The sequence below is a fragment of the Anneissia japonica genome, unplaced genomic scaffold (assembly GCF_011630105.1).
Source record: "Anneissia japonica isolate Jap-2015-1 unplaced genomic scaffold, ASM1163010v1 scaffold2214_len273412_cov153, whole genome shotgun sequence".
Taxonomy (NCBI): domain Eukaryota; kingdom Metazoa; phylum Echinodermata; class Crinoidea; order Comatulida; family Comatulidae; genus Anneissia; species Anneissia japonica.
The window spans coordinates 170,486-189,757 of NW_022682691.1; the positions used below are offsets into that span (position 1 = coordinate 170,486).

The following is a 19,272-nucleotide window of genomic DNA, read 5'->3' on the forward strand; positions in this document are numbered from 1 at the left end:
GTAGCTACACTATGTGTTGTTCTTTCAGTCAGTTGTATGACTGAAAGGGGGTTAGATCTGCGCGTATACCGTAAGTCTCTGTATTCTATGGTATGATACTCGCCTTGTAGTGAGAGGTCTCAGGTTCGAATCCCGCCAGACACTTCTTTTCATACAAACTTATTCACCCATAATTAATGTATTGCAGTACTTCTTGAAACATACACATTCTAGTTATTTCCTTTAACGACAGAAGATACAAATCAAATATTCAGATTTAATATGTATTTTTATATTTGCTTCATAAATAGTTATTTAACAATACTGTACTGTATTAACTTTTAAAAAAACTGTGGAAATTATACACAATCTAGACATCTTGAACATTGTTCACATGTTTTTACATTTTATATGGCTGATTATCTAAACTAATAAAATAATGAACAATAAACAAATAACCACACAACATAGATACTGTATTATGTAGCATTGAAGCTGTATGCCTGAATTTTGATGTATCTGATCAAACACATTGTATGTCTGTTCAAATTTTGTTGAGTCTGGCAGACAAAATCAAATACAGGTTTTCCTCCAATTAAAAACCATTTTGGAACCAGGGTTTTGGTGGGCTTTAGCAGCTTTGGTCTTAATTATTGATTCATAAAGTACCATTTCTGGGTATTCAATATGATAAGTTTAAGTTTGAATGTCCTAATTACGCCAGCTTAGTATCAATTATGCAACTGTTTTATAAGGTCACAATGCGGTTATCCAGTTAATTCAATAATTAAAACCAATGATAAGAGAACTGTTTCTATCTTAATTTTTTATTCTCAATAAAGGATTTTACAATTCCTGTACTAGTTCTAAGCAACTTTTCATTAAACTATTATTCACACCACTAATATTATACACAAACACCATCTTATACTACGCCTTAACCCTTATAACAAAATTTATTACAGAAAAAATAACATTAACATCACTATTTAGTTTATAGTGGTCTGTAATTGAAGGGAAAATTTTCATTCAGGTCGACCAAAACCATTTGTTTTTGTCTCTAACTTGAGGGAACTCCTAATGGCCGGTTCTTGAGTATGCTGCACCGTTGTGGCACTCTGGCCTCACTAAACAACAAAGCACATCCATAGAGCGCGTTCAAAGGCGCGTATGCCATATTATCCTTGCCGATAATTTTTTTAATTATGAGGATGCGCTACTAACTCTTGGACTGGAGGGTTTGTCTGACCACAGGACCTCACTTTGCAAAACATTTGCAAAGAAAACTGCAAATTCGGAAAAATTTAAGCACTGGTTCCAAATTAACAATACTACACATAATATGTCATTACGAAATAAAAAACAATATAGTGAATACAAATGTACTAAATCCTGATACAAAAATAGCCCGATACCTTACATGGTACGAATTCTCAATTCATTGTGAGGTCCTGTGGCGGATGAACCCCCCAGTCTGAATAATCTGGATATTATATATAGCTCAGGAGTAAAGTGTGATGTAAAATTGTTTTTTATTCTTTGTATTTTTAGTGTTTTTTGACTGTGTCATATTTTTATATACTGTACATTTATTAGTCTTATCACAAATTTTATAGATTTTATTGTAATTACCCAATCTACAATTCAGCTTAATGCTGCCAAAGATTGTGTTTTCGATGTTTTTTATCTCAATAAAATATACCCAAATATATATATATATGTTAAAAAATATGAATTCAAACGGGACCACAGAAAAGTGGTCTTTATTGAAAGTGGTCTTTAACTGGAGGGGTCTTTAATTAGAGGGAGACCTGTAGTGCATACAGTATCTTGTCTTGATAAACAGTAACTATGACAACATTATATATCATATATTCCATATGAATATTCTCTATTAGTTTGCTGTCATTGGGATTTAATACACCATTTTGACATCAGAATACATTAATAAAAATATACTAGTATATATAAATCTTGAAATCTTGTCTGGGCCCCTGGAAACCTGGCCTGAAACAGTTACAATACCCCCATCTGGGGAGTAGGGAAGGGTTGACCAGGAAAACACAACATATATTTCTAATAGTTATTTTAATAGGTGAAATAATCAGCTGTGCACATAAGAAGGGTTATATGAAATTAATGTGGCACCTGGCACTAAAGCCTGTGGCACACAAGATAATATACCCGAGATATCAGCCTTAAGTATGCAAACAGCTAACCTGAACCTAAACACCTGCACACGCTTTCATACAGTATGAGGATTCTACCTTATGAAGTAGGGAGCTTAGCTACATTTTTATAGCATATGAAATTTTTGGCCAAACTTGTACTGTGTGCATGTATTTGAGACAACAGTTCATAACTACTCATATGCACGTATTTGAGGAAAGAGTTCAAAAGTTCTATCACGCTTGAGGTAAAAGCATGTCTGCTAAGCTTTTGGCATGCTAGTACCTAAGCTAAATTTTCCAATGTGCGGCCAATTTTAAATGTATCATTATTTAAATGGGCCCTGCCCAATACAAACGGTATGCACTTTTTTTCCTAGTCATTAAAAAAACAAGGCTTAGAATACAAAAATCTTTAAATTATTCTTCATAGTGTTTTTAGAAAACATTCACCAGGTTTATGCATACAGCTGGAGCCAAACAAGGACTTCTCCATTTTTTCTCCATAGCGGTGCAGTATATCATCACTTAGATTCTTTAATTTCACCATTAGCGAGGTCTTTCATGCGTGGATACTTGGCTTTCTTTGAATCCAGTTGTTCTTGTGACCACAGCAGTAGTTTGAGAAGCTTCGCCAGCTGTGGTGATGACTCTTTGTTTTCAATTTCTAATATTGCTGCATTCAATTCACTTGCTACCTGTTAGAGGAAAAGATCAATTTTGAATTAAATACCATAAAGAGTCATTCCATGCCAACTTAACCAATTTCCAGAAGGTTTCCACTGTGACCATCTTGGATTTTGCTGAAAATTTAACCAAGTATACTTTGTGGGGTATTATGAAAAATTCCAAAGTTTCATTGAAAAATTCCCAAGCATTCCGAAGTTAGGGTACTTTTTAATTTTGAAAACACTCCCCTTTTCAGACTCGCGAAGAGCAGCGATATCTTGTTAGGGTTTTTGAAAGGCAATATTTTCATTCTGGACATACTAGAAAGCTGAAAATTGCTACTTAGGCTCAGTTTTGCCCATACATTTCCGAATTAATTAAGGTTCGTTCTGCAACTTGCACTCGTTCCCTCCGGTCAACAACTGACTCAACCAATCTTTATTGTCCATCCTTTCGGTTAAAGTCTTGTGGGGAGCGATCGTTTATGGTTGCTGGGCCCAAGTTGTGGAACTTGTTACCTTTATTTATTCGTGAGTCACCTTCTGTCACCATTTTCAAAGAACGACTTAAGACCCACTTATTCTCGTCCCTTTAATTTATTTATTTTTTTTCCTATTTCCATGCCAGCTAGCTTTTATAGCCTTAACTAGGATAGGAGGCGCCCGAATCCGAGATGGCCGAGACTCAACAGGTGCTGACTGTAGTTCAATTAGATTGAACCCTAGCCAGCGATGAGGGCGTATCCCCATACTTCGGTTTGGGTGCTGGCATGGTATTCAAATTTCACTTCTTTTTATTTTGTGGTTTTGGTTTCCGTTCCATCTTTACACTTGCCTGATAGCGCTTAGAGACTTTTTGTATTTTGCGCTCTATAAATTAATAACCATTAACCATAACCATTACTTTCATTCACCAAAAATTAGGTAAGCTACAATCTTGACACAAGCCTACATTATCTAAAAATACTGCACTCTCTGGCGAGGCCATCATTAATACAGGTATAAGATAAGAATATTAAATCTATTTAAAAATATTACCGAATGCTTTATCAAGTTTGAATAATACATGTAGAATAAAACTTTTTATAATTTTAATCATTTCTATTTGTAATATTTCTACCATACAGTATATGGCCAAAATACATATCTTTCAGTTATAAGTTCCATTTCCATTGCTAACTATCTATGTAGTTATTTGACCCCTCAAATTTAGGGCACGGGAGTCAATTTTTGACAAATAAAAATTGGGGAGAAATGTAGAATTAAAAAATAAAGATCTCTGACAATAACAAGAGGTGATTCGCTGTGAAGCGGACCACCAAAAAATATCAAGAAGCATGTTCTGCTCGAGATGAATTTACAACAAAAACTATCAAATTTTATTTGACAAAAACATGTGTCATGCCTTTGTGATGACTTCACATAATGATCATATACAGGCACATCACGACAAGGGCAAATTGTGCTTATTTACTGTAATATTAATTTACTGTAACATTTTAAGGATTTGAAAAGATTTACCTTTTGTCTTTGTGACAGGTGAAGGAGGTCTCTAAATGGTGAATTTTCAGGGTCCTCAAATGCAAGCAAAGCTAATGTTCTTTCAAGTTCAGGTAAAATATCCTTGTTCTCTTCTCCTCTTTCAGCCAAATGTACTTGGGCATAGTCAAGAGCACTTTCTAAACTTCTTTGCCTGATCAGCTCAATCAAATGTTGTTGCTAAAGAGTGCAATCAAACATTAACAGGTTTAGAGAAGTTCATTACGATTAAACCGGTTGGGATACACTTGTTTATTTCATACACATGCACAGTCCGTCAAGCCAGGAAGACATGTTTCATAGAAATGCACATTTGTACTGCATTAGGCAGGTAAGTCTACTAATTTTCGGTGACATTTTCTATTATAGTTTAAATATTTAATTCATAAATCTAGTTTAAAATGCTATTTTATTACGGTTAGCTGGAAAATATTATAACTTGGGCCCACATTTGGTCTACGCGACATGGGATTCATGGGCTGAATTGAAGTGGCTACTTTGAGTGCAGATAACTTAAAAAGAGAAGGGATAACAGTTAATCTGTCATATTTGTGTAATATGGTGGAATACAAGTTAGAATACCAAGTTTGACCTTGATAGCTATTACCAATCCCAAGTTATAAGCTTCCAAAATTGGAGGAAATTGCATTTGCGCATCTTGAAGTACCACGCCCCTTTTTTGAGGAGTCAATATCTCAGAAACTACAAAACCTATAACACTAATTTTTTTAAAGTGTTGGTTTTTCACATAGTGGATCATTTTTATGGAGTTTCATCAAAATCTGAGAGGGTCATACTGGAACTTTTTTGAAATCTGGTTGATTTGACACGGAATGATCCATATTCTATTTTTGTATCACTGAATTTTTATATTCTTGAATTGAATAATACCTTTTAAATTTCATAAATAATAAGGTATTGTAAAATAATAATAAAATTAAATGTAATACTAATTGATGATATTATTTACATATCTAAATCTTTGTCTTACCTTATTATTTATTTATAATTCTCTTTCCAAGCTAATTGTTTAAATTTTTTAGTATGGTATTTGTTTGCAATTGTTGCTTATTTTAGGCCATGGCCTTCTTTTTGTTATATGTCATTGTTGCGTTTATTATTATTGTAACAGGACCCCTTCGGAAGCAAGCAGAAATGCTTAAAGGGTTATCCTGAAATTCTCTTATTGTTGTTTAATTCGTTTAATTTTGTACTCTGTTTAGTTGTGAGAATTTTGAAATAAATCAAATCATTGCAGTAGTAAATTTGTGTGTTACGGACGTTTGGCACATAACATGAACATGATTTAATAAATCTAAAATTTGTATGTTGTGCATATAAAAGACGACCCCGGTTTTTCAATCGCACTTTGCTATTTTAAGCCTCGTTTAATGAGCGAGTATATTCGGTAATTAAAATATTGCATAAAAAGTGAGTTATCAAAATAACTCACTTTTTATGCAATATTTTAATTACCGAATATAAAATATTGCATAAAAAGTGAGTTATCAAAATAACAAAATGATCACATACTGTAATTATAACTGAAAAGTAAAACCTAGGAATCACAATAATAAAACACACAACACTTACCTGTAAATGGAAGAAGAGGTATTTATCATTATCTAGAAGGTCTGGATGCAGACTGTTAACCATACCAATAGCAACCTCTATTCTTCCATCTTGGATAGCTTCTCTAATGTGTATACGTTCACCTAAACTGTTCAGCTCTGAATTGATTTGAGTTCCAGACTCCATGCAGAATTTTTCAGCAGCCTCTTTAAAACCCTCTAAAATGAGAATGCAATTCAAAAGTTACAGACCTTTTAGACAACTTCTTTTTAACAAAGCCACCCCCACCCCCCGAAAGAAAAAAAAAAAATCACAGCTCAAGTAGTTAAGAATCACCTAAAATCACCTTATTTTGCGAGCTAGCATCCCTCTTCTAATTATTGAGGCCCCCCACCAACTTCACCTTCGCCACCCTATCAGCTAGAGATGTAGCTATTGAAAACTGAGGGTGGGTGTTAGAATTTTTAGGATGGGTTTGGCATGAACGTGTGTGTACTTTGGTGCGAAGCGCCTACCGAGTGAGGGCCGAAGAACCGAATGGGGGGGGGGATGGGATTCAGAGGGGGAAAAGCCTTCGACGCACTGGGATTCAAAATGTTCAACTTGGGTAATGTAACTTAACAATTTACTTAGTTTTGATTGCTTATAAAAATATGTACGTACCTATTTTTTTTAAAGTCAAGGACGAATACTAGCCTATGCAACATAACTACTATTCTTTATTCCAGGATAAGAGGGATATTCATGCAAGTAATATAATTTTAATCAAGGAAACAAAAACAATAATTTATTTTTAAAGACAAGGACTACTAGCCTTTGTAACATTGGCCATCATCATGTAATCAAATAACGTCTACTTTTCTTCCGTTGAATAAATAAATAAATCTAATGCCGAGATTATGCACTTATTGTACTGTATTTTATTTGCTAATCAAATTACTCCATAAATTAAACTAACAAAATTATGGAAACAATTTCACATGTATCCCCTATCCTTTATTATTTAACATATCTTGTTGATTTTCACTAGTTCAAAATATCTATGACTGGTGGTGGGCGACGGTAACGATCGCCCGATAATAAGCTAGGATTTCCCCATTTACAGCCTGAATGCAAATTAACATCGACTTGCTCACGTGTTTTGCTTCACTGAAAGCAAAACAAATAAGAATAGTAAGATCCATGGTTACAGTGGCTATATCGTGGGAAACAAACATCGCTCGTACAGCTACGCCCTACTTTTACACGTCAATTCTACCAAGCTGTCCCCGCATTTCGCAGCCCTCTGGGACATTCAATAGGGAAACAGTAGTAGTTGATGCCTCCACGCAAGGCTTTATTTAGTCAGAGGAAATTAATCCGGCTAACATTTTAAACTGTTAATTAACCACCAGTAGGCTTACCAGACTGAGCATGCTGTTCTAAAACGAAATTCGTAGAAAACGGTCTTAACCTTTGACATAAAATTTTTTTAACTGGCCTGGCTATATGTCAATAGTACGTTGCATGACAGATAATTTCCAGCTTACCCCACTAGGAAAATTGTGTCGAATTTCAAGTATGACGGGTACCCCATGGGTGTTTCACGGTTTTTGGCCAGGGCAGTGCGTGCTTGTGATAGATGCCAATATTTAGCGGCCGTTCCGTTCCCAGTATGGGAATCCCTGTTTTTACGTACTTGGCGGTCATGAACTTTTCCCTGGAATACGTAAAAACCGTCCATGGTTCACTGTACAATACAATCTGCATTGATTACTCCTGCTAGAGGTGTGCCTGGGCTTGCAATCTTTATTATTTAAGGTAAAGTACTTCCATATAGTAAAGACAATAGTCTAGGCATCGTTAGTTTAACAAGTCCGGGCATTTACGGCTACACCCTAGACTGCCTGTACCAATTTGCAGAAAGACAACTCGTGTTTTCATACAAACTACATTGCTCTCATGCCAAGCTACGAATCTCGTGACTGTGTATTTAAGGCACAGCGAAGCAAGCGCCTGGCGAACTACATTCTGACTGGTGCGAGAATCCATTGTCGCGTTATTAATAACTATTAATTGGGAAAAAACTTTAGTGTGGAGGGTTTGGATGAGGCTGGGTGGAAGACCTTAAAAATGGCTTTAGGATGGGCGCAAGACGTCAAGGCTGGGTGGTCTCTCCCACCTCCTCCGCCCTGCATACGACCATCTCTGTATCAGACCTCCATTTCCCACATACGCCACTGAATGGATACTTTGCAATGGCAAACTACAACAAAGTGCAACAATTCCCTGCTCCCTGAAATGCGTACAGTATCCTATACAGTTCACGAAACTAAGTAAATTCAATGCCAAAACATCCTACCAAGTACCCATTTAGAGTGAGAGACAGATAAATGTTGAGTGCTTTGCCCAAGGACACAAGCCACTTGCACAGTGAGAGATTTGAACCCCTGACCTCAATAATGGGAGTCCAAGCCACATCCAATATGCCAACTGCTTTTGCAATTGCATACACACCATTAAGTCAATAGTATGTCATATTGGGAAAAAAAATATGTAATGTATCAGCCAATCATAGAATGAAGAGCAGAGGATGTTTCTATTTTTTAGGTAATTAAAAAAAAAAAAGAAAAATTAAATATTTAATCCTAAATATTTTTTCATTACTATGGGCATTAACCAGACCTAGGGCAGACCAATTTTGAAATAAATATGAGTACAAATTTCATAAACAATATATTGATTGAGGGTTTACCTGTAACTAAATAATTCATGATCAACTTATTCATGTCCGTTCGACTGATATGTACATCCTGTAGTCTCCCCATCCACTCTTCTTTAGAGATATCAACTGGTTTGTCAGCAGATGATGTTCTGGAGCAGGCCTGCACAAAAAAACATGCAATAGTTAGGCATAATTTCAACATTAATAGGTTTTCTGAGGAAACATTCATTTTCTTTATCATCTTCAAGTCTGAAAATACAAAACGTTGTTGTTACAGGTACAGTAAAGTGGGGCAGAAAAAAGGGCAGGCATGTATGTGATCAGTGATGTATGCTGTTGCAAAAGGGCAAAAAAAAAATATTATTCTTGTGCAAGTCTACTCTTTCGAATGAGAAAGGAAAGGATAAAATTCACAGACACATTTAGCCAGACATACATAGCCAGTTTTGTAGCCTACTCTGAAAAAATAACCTGGTTAGTAGGCTAGGCCTCTAGGACCTAGCTACTGTAGTAAGGCCTACAAGTAGACTACAAAAATGATAGCAATATTGCTAAAATTAAACACTAAATATATTATAACAAAAAACAATACTTAAGAAAGCATAAATCTAGCAAACATTTTTATTATGAAGAATGCTGCATATAATGAACAGAGTGAGTAATGCAGATCTTTACAATAAATTAAAAGAAACTGCAATCAAATTCTAAGTTAAAAGAAGAAGACTTAACCGGCTACGACACATAGTCAGACTACTAGAACAGACACCGGCAAAGATAGCATTAAAATAACACATTAGGAATACCGACGTCAATAGGTAAACACATACATCAAATAAATAAACTCAATGAATATAAAAATCATTTAAATAGAAATTGCCAAGGTAAATCTCAAACTTAGAAATATGCAGAATATATAAAAAAAATGTTGTTGTTGTTGACAAGCTGTGATTTTAATATTTTGTAGCCCGAGGCACTATAGCAAATAAAAAGGGATAGCAGTTTTGCTAGATTTGGCGACATCAATCGAGAATCAACTATTTTAATACAGTAGTAGAGTCCAGGCCTAGGCCTTAGCTACCCTGCCTTAGCTGAAACCTAGCGAAGCCGGAGGACCTAGCTAGAGTAGCTAGTAGGCTGGTCTAATTCTATGCCTAAACTAGTTATGCCTAGGGCCCAGGGGTATCATTTCGGTCGCGCCTCATTTCAGTCGCGGTTGATTTTGAACAAATATATGGAGTACCGAAGGAGTTGCGAAAACGCAAAATTTAATATGCCCAGGCCCTATATTATAGGCCTATAATTATTATAATTAGTTCGTCAATTGGTTTATCATAGGCCTAATTTTATTTTCATTTCCATTTTGCTATCTTTTTACTAACAGCATTTTATCCTTCTAACATAATTTATTCTCTTTCTTCCATTTACAGTGATATATTCATGATTGAAACATGACCTTATAATTGAAACAATGGAATTTAGTATGTGCTTCATGCTGTTCTCTTTGTTGCGTTTTCATATACTATATATATATTTTAATAATTATGGTCAATAAAATGTATCTTTGATTTTAATTGAATTACTTGCTTATCTTTTTATACAATAAATTTATTCATTTTTCTTGCAGCTTCCAGATTTGGATAAAACATACCGAGAAAATTGAAGGAAACACAATTAAAGAAATAAATGAATAATACACACATTATCATTCTTCATATTCATTCTTCTTTAATTCTATGATACAGATTGATGTACACTGGCTGTATTTATTATTTTATAGTACAAATTAAAAAAAATGTACATTCATTTTGACTAGAAGCCCCATCTTTACTCTGCTGTAAGGAAACAAAAATTAAAAAAAATATTACTACAAATAATCATTTGATATTTCACCATGGTTGTGTCATCACCATAGAATGATGATAAAACCAGGTCCTGATAAAACCCAAACACTGATCCTTCTGTGATAACAACAACAATGTCGAAATATTGAATTAAACCAAGGTAACATGATTTACGTTCAAATTTCAATAAAGACAGATAGGAAACTTTAGTTTTATTCACAGTTAACCACTGTTGGCCAATACTACCTAAGTTTACTTCCACTGATAATTACAATCGCCAAATTGCTTTGTTTGCTATTTTAATCAGCAATAATATCTAGTGCCTACTATTCTATAGGCATAGGCCCCTAGGTATTCAGGCTAGGCCCTAGGCCTAAACCTAGCCTTAGTAGATCATTCTTTATGGTAGATCATAAAATACGCTAAAATAACAGAAAGGATTTTTAACCCAAACATTGTGATAAGCCCCAATCGAAATACATTAAATGGCCAAAAGTTTTATGTCATAAATTTGATGGTAACTGTTCATATCACATGCTTTTTCTCATGATCGCGACGTCGACTTGGCAAAAAAAGCCAAAATCGTGTCGGTCATTTCTATTGGCTAATCATGACGTAAATGTACCGTACCTTTAGCAATTGGAAGTTCCGATACGGTACCGTATCTCTAGCCACGGCGTAAAAAAAAAGGATGAAAATAAAAGACGAAAAAAAAAAAGAATATGGCAAAATTAAAAAAAAAACAGGCCTAGTAGGCCTATAAATAAGCAATTGAAAAATACCGTAGCCAGTGGTACGGTAAAGCCGGTTACTCACTGCGAAGACGCGGACCCAACAGATAGTCTTTTTAATGAGGATTCATTCAGATTAACACTGACAATCAGCAGACGGTATTGCGTTGTCTACAGCCTGTCTCTTATACACATCTAGATGTGTATAAGAGACAGGTACCCATTTAGAGTGAGAGACAGATAAATGTTGAGTGCTTTGCCCAAGGACACAAGCCACTTGCACAGTGAGAGATTTGAACCCCTGACCTCAATAATGGGAGTCCAAGCCACATCCAATATGCCAACTGCTTTTGCAATTGCATACACACCATTAAGTCAATAGTATGTCATATTGGGAAAAAAAATATGTAATGTATCAGCCAATCATAGAATGAAGAGCAGAGGATGTTTCTATTTTTTAGGTAATTAAAAAAAAAAAAGAAAAATTAAATATTTAATCCTAAATATTTTTTCATTACTATGGGCATTAACCAGACCTAGGGCAGACCAATTTTGAAATAAATATGAGTACAAATACACACACACACACCCTACTGGTAACCAAATTGAGGCTAATTCTATACTACAAGTTGGGTTCTGTATTTATTCACTTCTAATAATATAATTTTATATTAATGCAATCTTCTTTATTCCATTCATGTAGGCCCTACACTGAAAAAGAAAAAAAAAACATACTGTATACGAGTTTGACAGAAAATAAAAATAAACGATCAATCTAACAATATATAATTCAAATTCTCATTTTCATTTTATGTAAAATAGGTTTATTACTGTTCACATGGCAGTATATAACGGCCTATCTTGATTGATGATATGAAACACAGACATGAAGGTCATGGTTGAATGCGTTTCAGCTGACACGTCAATGCGTTACAGATCCACAATTAACGTATTACATTACCGAGACACGACGGGAAAAACCAACAAATCAAAATCAAGATACATCGATTTTTAACGGAATTCGGATAATTACCGTACTAAAAGTTGGTTTCTATTGATTATTAAGTAGTTTTCTACTCTCGTGTGGTAATATTTTTATCATTTTTGCACCCGTGTGGTCGCGAGTGGTCCCGTGTGGTATTTAGTAGGACCCGATTCGTGAGTGTTTGACTTAACTGTACTATTAGTATTATAGTATGTATATCTTTAAAGCGTGTTAGTGCCATGAAAAATTCCTTTAACAATACAAGTATAAACCTAGACTAGGCCAAGCAGGAGAAAATCTGAAGTAAAGTAGTCCTAGAACTCTACCTAGACCTGTACTTTCTAGATAGGCCTAGGCCTAGGTAGGCATCCATTAAAATAGGCGAGGATAGATAGGCCCAGGCCTAGCCTAGCCCCTACCCTCCCTAGACCTGCCTGCCCTAGGAAAGCTTAAGCTACGCTAAGTCTACCTAGGCATAGATTGGCTTAGCTTAGTCTAAACAACTATAATTTTACTGATTGAAATACTAAATAAAAGCTTAAAAGGTCAAAAACTATTTGCCAACAAAACATACCATCATCAAACAAAAAACGTACACCGTGACCACAGACAGAAGTTGTTTTCTTTTCCTTGATGTATCCAAAAAACACCAACATTCGATGTACAAGAACAATTTTACAGATATTTAATATTTCAAGATCGTGCCGGTCCATTTGTATAACTGTTGTTTAGAGGAACACGCATGCAGTGTTTCCCCATCACGGATTGACAAAGAGGGCGGTCTATACTCTGGTTCCTGGTGGTGGGTAACTCTCTATGTCCTCGGTACCAACTTTTTTACAGAAGCCGGGCCGATCTTAACCTCTGTTTTCATACAATCGCTACACGCTAATAGCCGACAGCTTTCGGCTGATTGGTTGGTCGAGTCGGGGAGCCTCGCCGATTTTGTCGGGATGCTACGCAGCACAACGATTGCACTGAAAATACAATAGCGATTAAGAAACCAAGCTTTTAAAAGAGAACTAGCAAAATGAATTTTTGTTCTAGAGTGGATTTTTGATATACCATTAATAATAGAATCAACCTTAAAATCGTTTTTTGGCAATTTTTTATGAAGTTATAGGCCATTTTATACGATTTAATCGTGACGTCACTGGCGAAAAACGTAACAAAAGATCGTGTAAATAAAACCGCGTAGGGTATATCCGCCGCGTACGATATTTGCGTGCATGCTGTAACCATGGCTGTAACTCTTTTGTTGACAACCGCTGATGCAGTTATCAAGTGTATAATTGATATATCTTTACCACACCACATTTTTTTTAAATGCGGCGATGGATAAAATTTTTCGCGGGGGATATTTTACAGCCTGGCACATCCTCTTCATTTATTGCAAATAAACAAAATTGCTTGCATTTTAACGAAAGACAAGCACTGTATGCTTATAATAACTGTAGTGCCAGTCAGCTGGCAGTCACCTGATCAACAGGTTCTTGTTACGGCTGGCAGTAATTTTTTATTGGCGATGTTTGCCTTCCATATATTACTAATTAATACGCACCCGGCCTGCCATAAGACAGTTGAGCAATGTGCACTTGTTGTACACGACTTTGTTGTCATTTGTGTAGAAAACCATCGATTTCTAAACTGAAATTTCAATCTTATGCGTAGACCTGGACAAGACACAAACGTAGGTTGAGCAGTCATATTTTTTAGTTATGTTTTTTTGGCCTATAGATAAAGTTCATATATAGAAATCATCTTTTTTTTAAGTTGACATGGCTCCGAACGTTGCCTAAGATGCGTGGAGCCCACTGTACATACGTGAGAAGATTTGCCTGTTCATTTCTAAATTTGGCCTGAAAACGTTCGTTAAATTAGTGATAATATAGTAATCGTTATTTAAATGATAATTCCTAGACGTAGTTATAGTGTTAGTACAGTATAATCATAATTTCTTAGTTTGGTATGATAATATGTAGTTCAAATATTGTTTGAAAACTCTGAAAAGTTCCATCGCCAATATGGTATCGTACATGAAAGTAAACCATGTGTAGAAGCTGGTCACGGTGCTCGTTCCGCTTGATTGAGCACGGGTAAATAGATAATTGAAGTTATCGTATTAGTGTTACAGCCTTTATTTAGATCACAACTTTGCTAAGGCTGTATGTAATCACTTTAATCATCCAGAACTCAATTTATAAGAATGTCTGATATATTTCTTAACAGTTGAAACCATCATTATCAGAAACCATCATAAGTTATGAGCAGTTATCTTCGTGATTACTAACTTTGACCATCGTCAACATTATGAGAGTTTGAATAAATCAATACTGTAGATGTGTTACAAGTGTCTCCAAACCCATTTATTTGTGCTCAACTCACCCAACTACGCCCGACAACTCTGGTCGTTACTGAAACTAGTTTCAAGTTTCTTCAATTCCAGTTGGATATTCTCCTACAATTGAAATATTGAGGAGTGTATTTGCGAGGAATAGGTTACCAGAACAGTTGGTACAGTGGTCCGCAGTTTATCGCACAAACATTAGAACGGTTTATGGAAGCCAACGGCATTCGACATACAACTTCTGCCCCGTATCATCCAAGGACAAACGGCCTGGTGGAACGGTTCGTTCAAACCTTTAAGCAGGCTATGAGAGCATCAAGAGCACAGCATAGTTCGTTACGAAAAAGGCTGTCAACGTTTCTGCTCAGTTATAGATCAACTCCGCAAACCACAACCCAAGAAACACCTGCAAAGTTGTTCTTAGGCAGAGAGCTTCAAACGCGACTGACATTAATGAAACCAAACATCGCGAGATCAGCCAACTTTAGAGATCAGGAAATCCCCCATGAAACACTAATCGAAAAGGAACACACCAACACTGCGAGAAACAATGACAGATCATGATGATGATAAAGTAATAACAAAGGAGCACCGTTATCCCTTAAGGAAAATTAAACCACCTACTAGACTTGATCTATAGAACACTGTTATACATGAATTACAAAGTTTGGACAGTTAAAAGTTAAGGGGGAGGGATGTTGTGTCCGAACCACAAGGTTCGATGTTTAGCGAACCGCAAGGTTCGATGTTTTGCTGCCTGTTGAGCGCTTGCTGTTTTTTTGGCATTAAATGGTTATCTTGAAAGTTTACCTACGTCTTATCATTCCTCTTTTACGTCAATCTAAGAGTGACAAATACAACAGTCAACACCCAAAGGGCACGAATATGCTCTTGAAATCAAATATAAGGCACTTGGTGAAGCTTGGCGGAATGTCAGGTCTTTGATTGAGACTATGATGTATTCAATAGGAGGAAATCCGACAATAAAAGAGGGCAGGCATGTCTACACCACATGGATGAGCGGATATGAACACTTTCTTAAGGCCAACGATGAATATTGTGCACTACTTGAGTGGTTCGAGGAGAAGGATGTGTGGATTTCAAACTGGTTCATATCAAGACCCGAGGAATTAGGGGATGCCTTGAGTTGCAAATCAAAATCAAAGGGATCATCTAAAGGAAGTAAAGCTAGCAAGGTAAATGCTGGAAGAGATAGAGAAGATAAAGTGAAGAGGACGACAGCCAGTGTTTAGATGAAGACAGTGTGCAAGAGGAACACGAGAGTGTAAAAGAACAAGGACAAGAATCTGTGATAGACAGTGTAGTACCCATTATTGTAAACAGCAAGCCGACAGGTGAAGAATCCTTTAATCAGAAGTCAGAAAAGAATCTCTGTGACGTACTTGTAGAGATACAAAAACCAAAACTGGAGATTAATAATAATTAATTAATAAGTTCATACGGCAATTTAAGTAAAAAATAGAATGGCTTTGCAAAAATGATGGGCGAATCGCATACCTGGAGCAGTACACAACTGGCGAAACCCACAAAATTTTAAACGGATTTTCATATCTGGATGCAGATGTTGGGTATCTAGCAGCTATCAAGGAGCTAACCAGACGTTATGGGGATCCCGAAGTAATTGTTAATTCATATGTGAAAAAGGTGATGTCATGGGTACCAATTCGACCCAATGATCCAAAGGCTCTAGACGAGTTTTCAGTATACCTTACAGAGTGTAAAGCTGCTACAAACTGTGTTGGTAGTCTCGGTGTGTTAGAATTCTCAGAAAATCTCAAGCATAGTATGCAAAAGTTACCCTTTTACATGCATGATAGATGGAGGAACGTTGTTCAGAAGCTAAGAGAACAGGATTCAGTGATATGGTAGACTTTGTTCAGTTAGAGGCTTTGAAGCTAAACGATCCCATCTAAGGTAAAGACAATCTGACTTCCCATAAAGTGACCGACCAAAAGAGAAGCAATCGCATTCATTCTTCATTCAGCGCTCAAGTATCCGATCCTACAACAAAGGACAAAAAGCCAAGGCCGGTATGTCCTCATTGTTAAGAGCAGCATTGGATTTCACAATGTCCATCATTTAAGGCCAAATCCGTGGAAGGTCCAAGAAAGTGTGCATGGACTGCTGGACATTTTGCGGTGATTAAGGTCAGCTGTTGAATTGTGAACTCCATGGAAGACATTTCAAATATTAAGTTGTTATTCCTGAATTGTAATGCTCATAAAGATTCCTATAATCTCCCTCCCTATTGGAAATTTCCCACCTCCTGGTAAAAAAAACAAAAAAACTATCTTTTCTTTCTTTAATAGACAAAATTTAGCTCATTGGTTTATTTACATTTTTTCATTTGTTCTTTCTTTTTAGACATAAGGATGGAAGCAGCACAACGGCCAGAAGGAGGAACAGTGGGAATGATACAATCAGCAGGAATGATACAATCAGCCTCATTCAGAAAAAGATGGAGCTTGACGGGCAACTCCGAAGGGAAGAAATAGAGAGGAAAAGGGAGGAAGAAGAAAGAAGAAGGGCAGAAGATAGAGAAAGAGATAGGAGGTATGAAGCTCTGCAGCAGCAGCAGCTCCAACAACAACAACAACAACTGTACAACAGCAAATACTCCAACAGCAACAAAATCAGATGATGATGGCGTTGTTAAAGTCTTTGAAGAATTAAATATGCATATACTCTGTTTGAGTACTCTATTACACAGTTATGTTCTTCTCTTTTAATGTTTAACTTTTTAATAAGATGGAGGAAATATTTCCTCCATGGTAATAAGGTAATCGAATAGAGTACCTTATTGAATATGTTTTGTTGATTATTTTTCAGGTTTGGTTTTTGTCAATTAACGTTTTAATGACTACTGCATTGCATTTCATGTTAAATAGTGCAATATTATTGCTTTCAAGTTCTAGCCTTGTTAAATTTTTTATATTAAGTGTTCATGAATTTCTGCCAGTATATTTATTTAGGCTTTATTTGTTTAAAAATATAAATATTTAAAATAAAATAAAATATGAGTAACCTTTGTCTTATTGATACTCTAACCTCAAACTCTCCAGCGTGATAGTGGGCCATGGACTCCTGTTATTTGAGAGAATTCTTTGGGCTCTTTAATATTTGTTATTAATAACTTGTAAATACCAAAATATCATGGCTATATTGCTATACCATGGCTGCTGAAGAAAATAAACTTTAAACCATAGGTGATTTGGTATTGGATATTTTTAACTAGAATACACTAAATATCAATCAGTGTGGACAACATATAAACATTTACATGATTTTTATTGATGTTCAAATAATGTATAAAACATTTATTTCATACTAAGTTACATACCGTACATGGAATTTTTAAAAAGCCTCTAGAAGAGAGACGCTGCATGTTTCTGATATTTTAAGGGATGACACAAATGCCCAAACCAATACTGATCTCCAGTATGAGAATAATAAAATATTTCAACTTGGGAAAATTCAGTGATTCAGATAGGTAATGCACATCCACTTAAAACAGTAATTCAAAAGCCCAAAATATATTCCAAAATTAGAAAACTAATAAAATGTAAACAACCATTCATCCAATCGGTCGTACCTCTGAACCTGAGTATAAGCATATACCACCTCTGGGATAACTGAAATACATCAAAGACACATAACAAGTGTGTTTATGAAAATTAACTCATTTTAAATAGAGCGCCTTTAACAAAAATAGTCAAATACATGTTTCCAATTTAATGGAAAAGAAAAATCTACACTACTTGAAAGTAGTCTTCCAAGGAGGGAGGTTCAAGTTCGAAGTAGGCAATGTACATCTTCCCACAAGCGCTCAGGTGCACCTTCTGAGACTTTTTGTAGTCGGTGAACTTGAAGAGGTTTATGATTTCCCCAAACAACCATTCAACGCTAATGCGAACTTTGGACATCGCCGCATTAAATGCCTCCTGCTCTTGAGTGATTCGCACTGAAAGAAAAGGTGTTTGTAGATGTGGGCGCAATGGGTAGGCAGGATCGCCAAATACACACAAAATGTTCCAATCTGCATCATGTGATCGGGCCTCCAGCTCAGTTAAAAGCCCTGATTCGCGCAGAAGGAATGCATCATGTCTCCTCCCTTCAATTGGCCCGTAGAGGTGCGCTATGAGGCCATTGGGGGCAGTCACTGACTGAAACTTCAGGGCGTGAATCCTTTTATGTCCATTATACATAACTTGTTGATGCTGATTCGGTCTACATATTGGCCGAACAGTTCCATCTACAAAGCCCCAACAGTTGATCAGAGCGGCACCCTTTCTATATATTACATCAGCTAAGGTCTTCAGGCTATTTGGCGTTAACCAGGGCTGATTTAATGATGAGATGATGTACTTATGACTGTCATAGATGAAGTTCGTCATCCACTTGAAAGTCAAGCAGAGCTGAGGTACAGAACGCCCGTAGTTCTTTATCAGGTCTCCGTACCTACACGGATACGCATATCTCTGGAGAGTGATGCACAAGGCCTCAAGGCCATCTACTCTTGACTGATTTTCCAGTCTTACAGTCTGCGGCACCCCCAAAGCACGCTTTAGGCGATAGATGTCATCTTTCTTGAATCTGTGGAAAGAATATACCGTATTACACTAAATTAGGTGTGCAGTAAGTAATCAATTGGACCATTTATATGTAGGCAAAGCAGTACTAAGTAAATAGGGCCTAAAGTGTTAAGCTTCAAAGCACT

The 19,272-nt window shown here is 36.1% G+C and overlaps 3 protein-coding genes across 3 annotated transcripts in view; 2 read left to right on the top strand and 1 right to left on the bottom strand.

Annotated features, from left to right (window-relative positions):
• Window positions 1-249: 249 nt before the first annotated feature.
• Window positions 250-12,913, bottom strand: LOC117108472 (glucose-induced degradation protein 8 homolog). Its single transcript, XM_033250523.1, has 5 exons — window positions 12,762-12,913; window positions 8,661-8,790; window positions 5,948-6,144; window positions 4,337-4,534; window positions 250-2,845 (listed from the first exon to the last, which is right to left on the bottom strand). Exons 1-5 carry the CDS (start codon window positions 12,765-12,767, stop codon window positions 2,672-2,674), a joined length of 705 nt encoding a protein of 234 aa, XP_033106414.1. The 5' UTR covers window positions 12,768-12,913; the 3' UTR covers window positions 250-2,671.
• An 836-nt stretch (window positions 12,914-13,749) lies between these two features.
• Window positions 13,750-19,272, top strand: part of LOC117108558 — a 30,888-nt gene continuing 25,365 nt past the window's right edge. Inside the window, exons 1-2 of the mRNA XM_033250646.1 lie at window positions 13,750-13,877; window positions 16,920-17,108. The gene's annotated coding sequence lies outside the window, so the exon portion shown is untranslated. The remainder of the gene's footprint in view (window positions 13,878-16,919; window positions 17,109-19,272) is intronic.
• Window positions 15,491-17,196, top strand: LOC117107944. Its single transcript, XM_033249792.1, has 3 exons — window positions 15,491-15,779; window positions 16,117-16,348; window positions 16,920-17,196. Exons 1-3 carry the CDS (start codon window positions 15,491-15,493, stop codon window positions 17,194-17,196), a joined length of 798 nt encoding a protein of 265 aa, XP_033105683.1.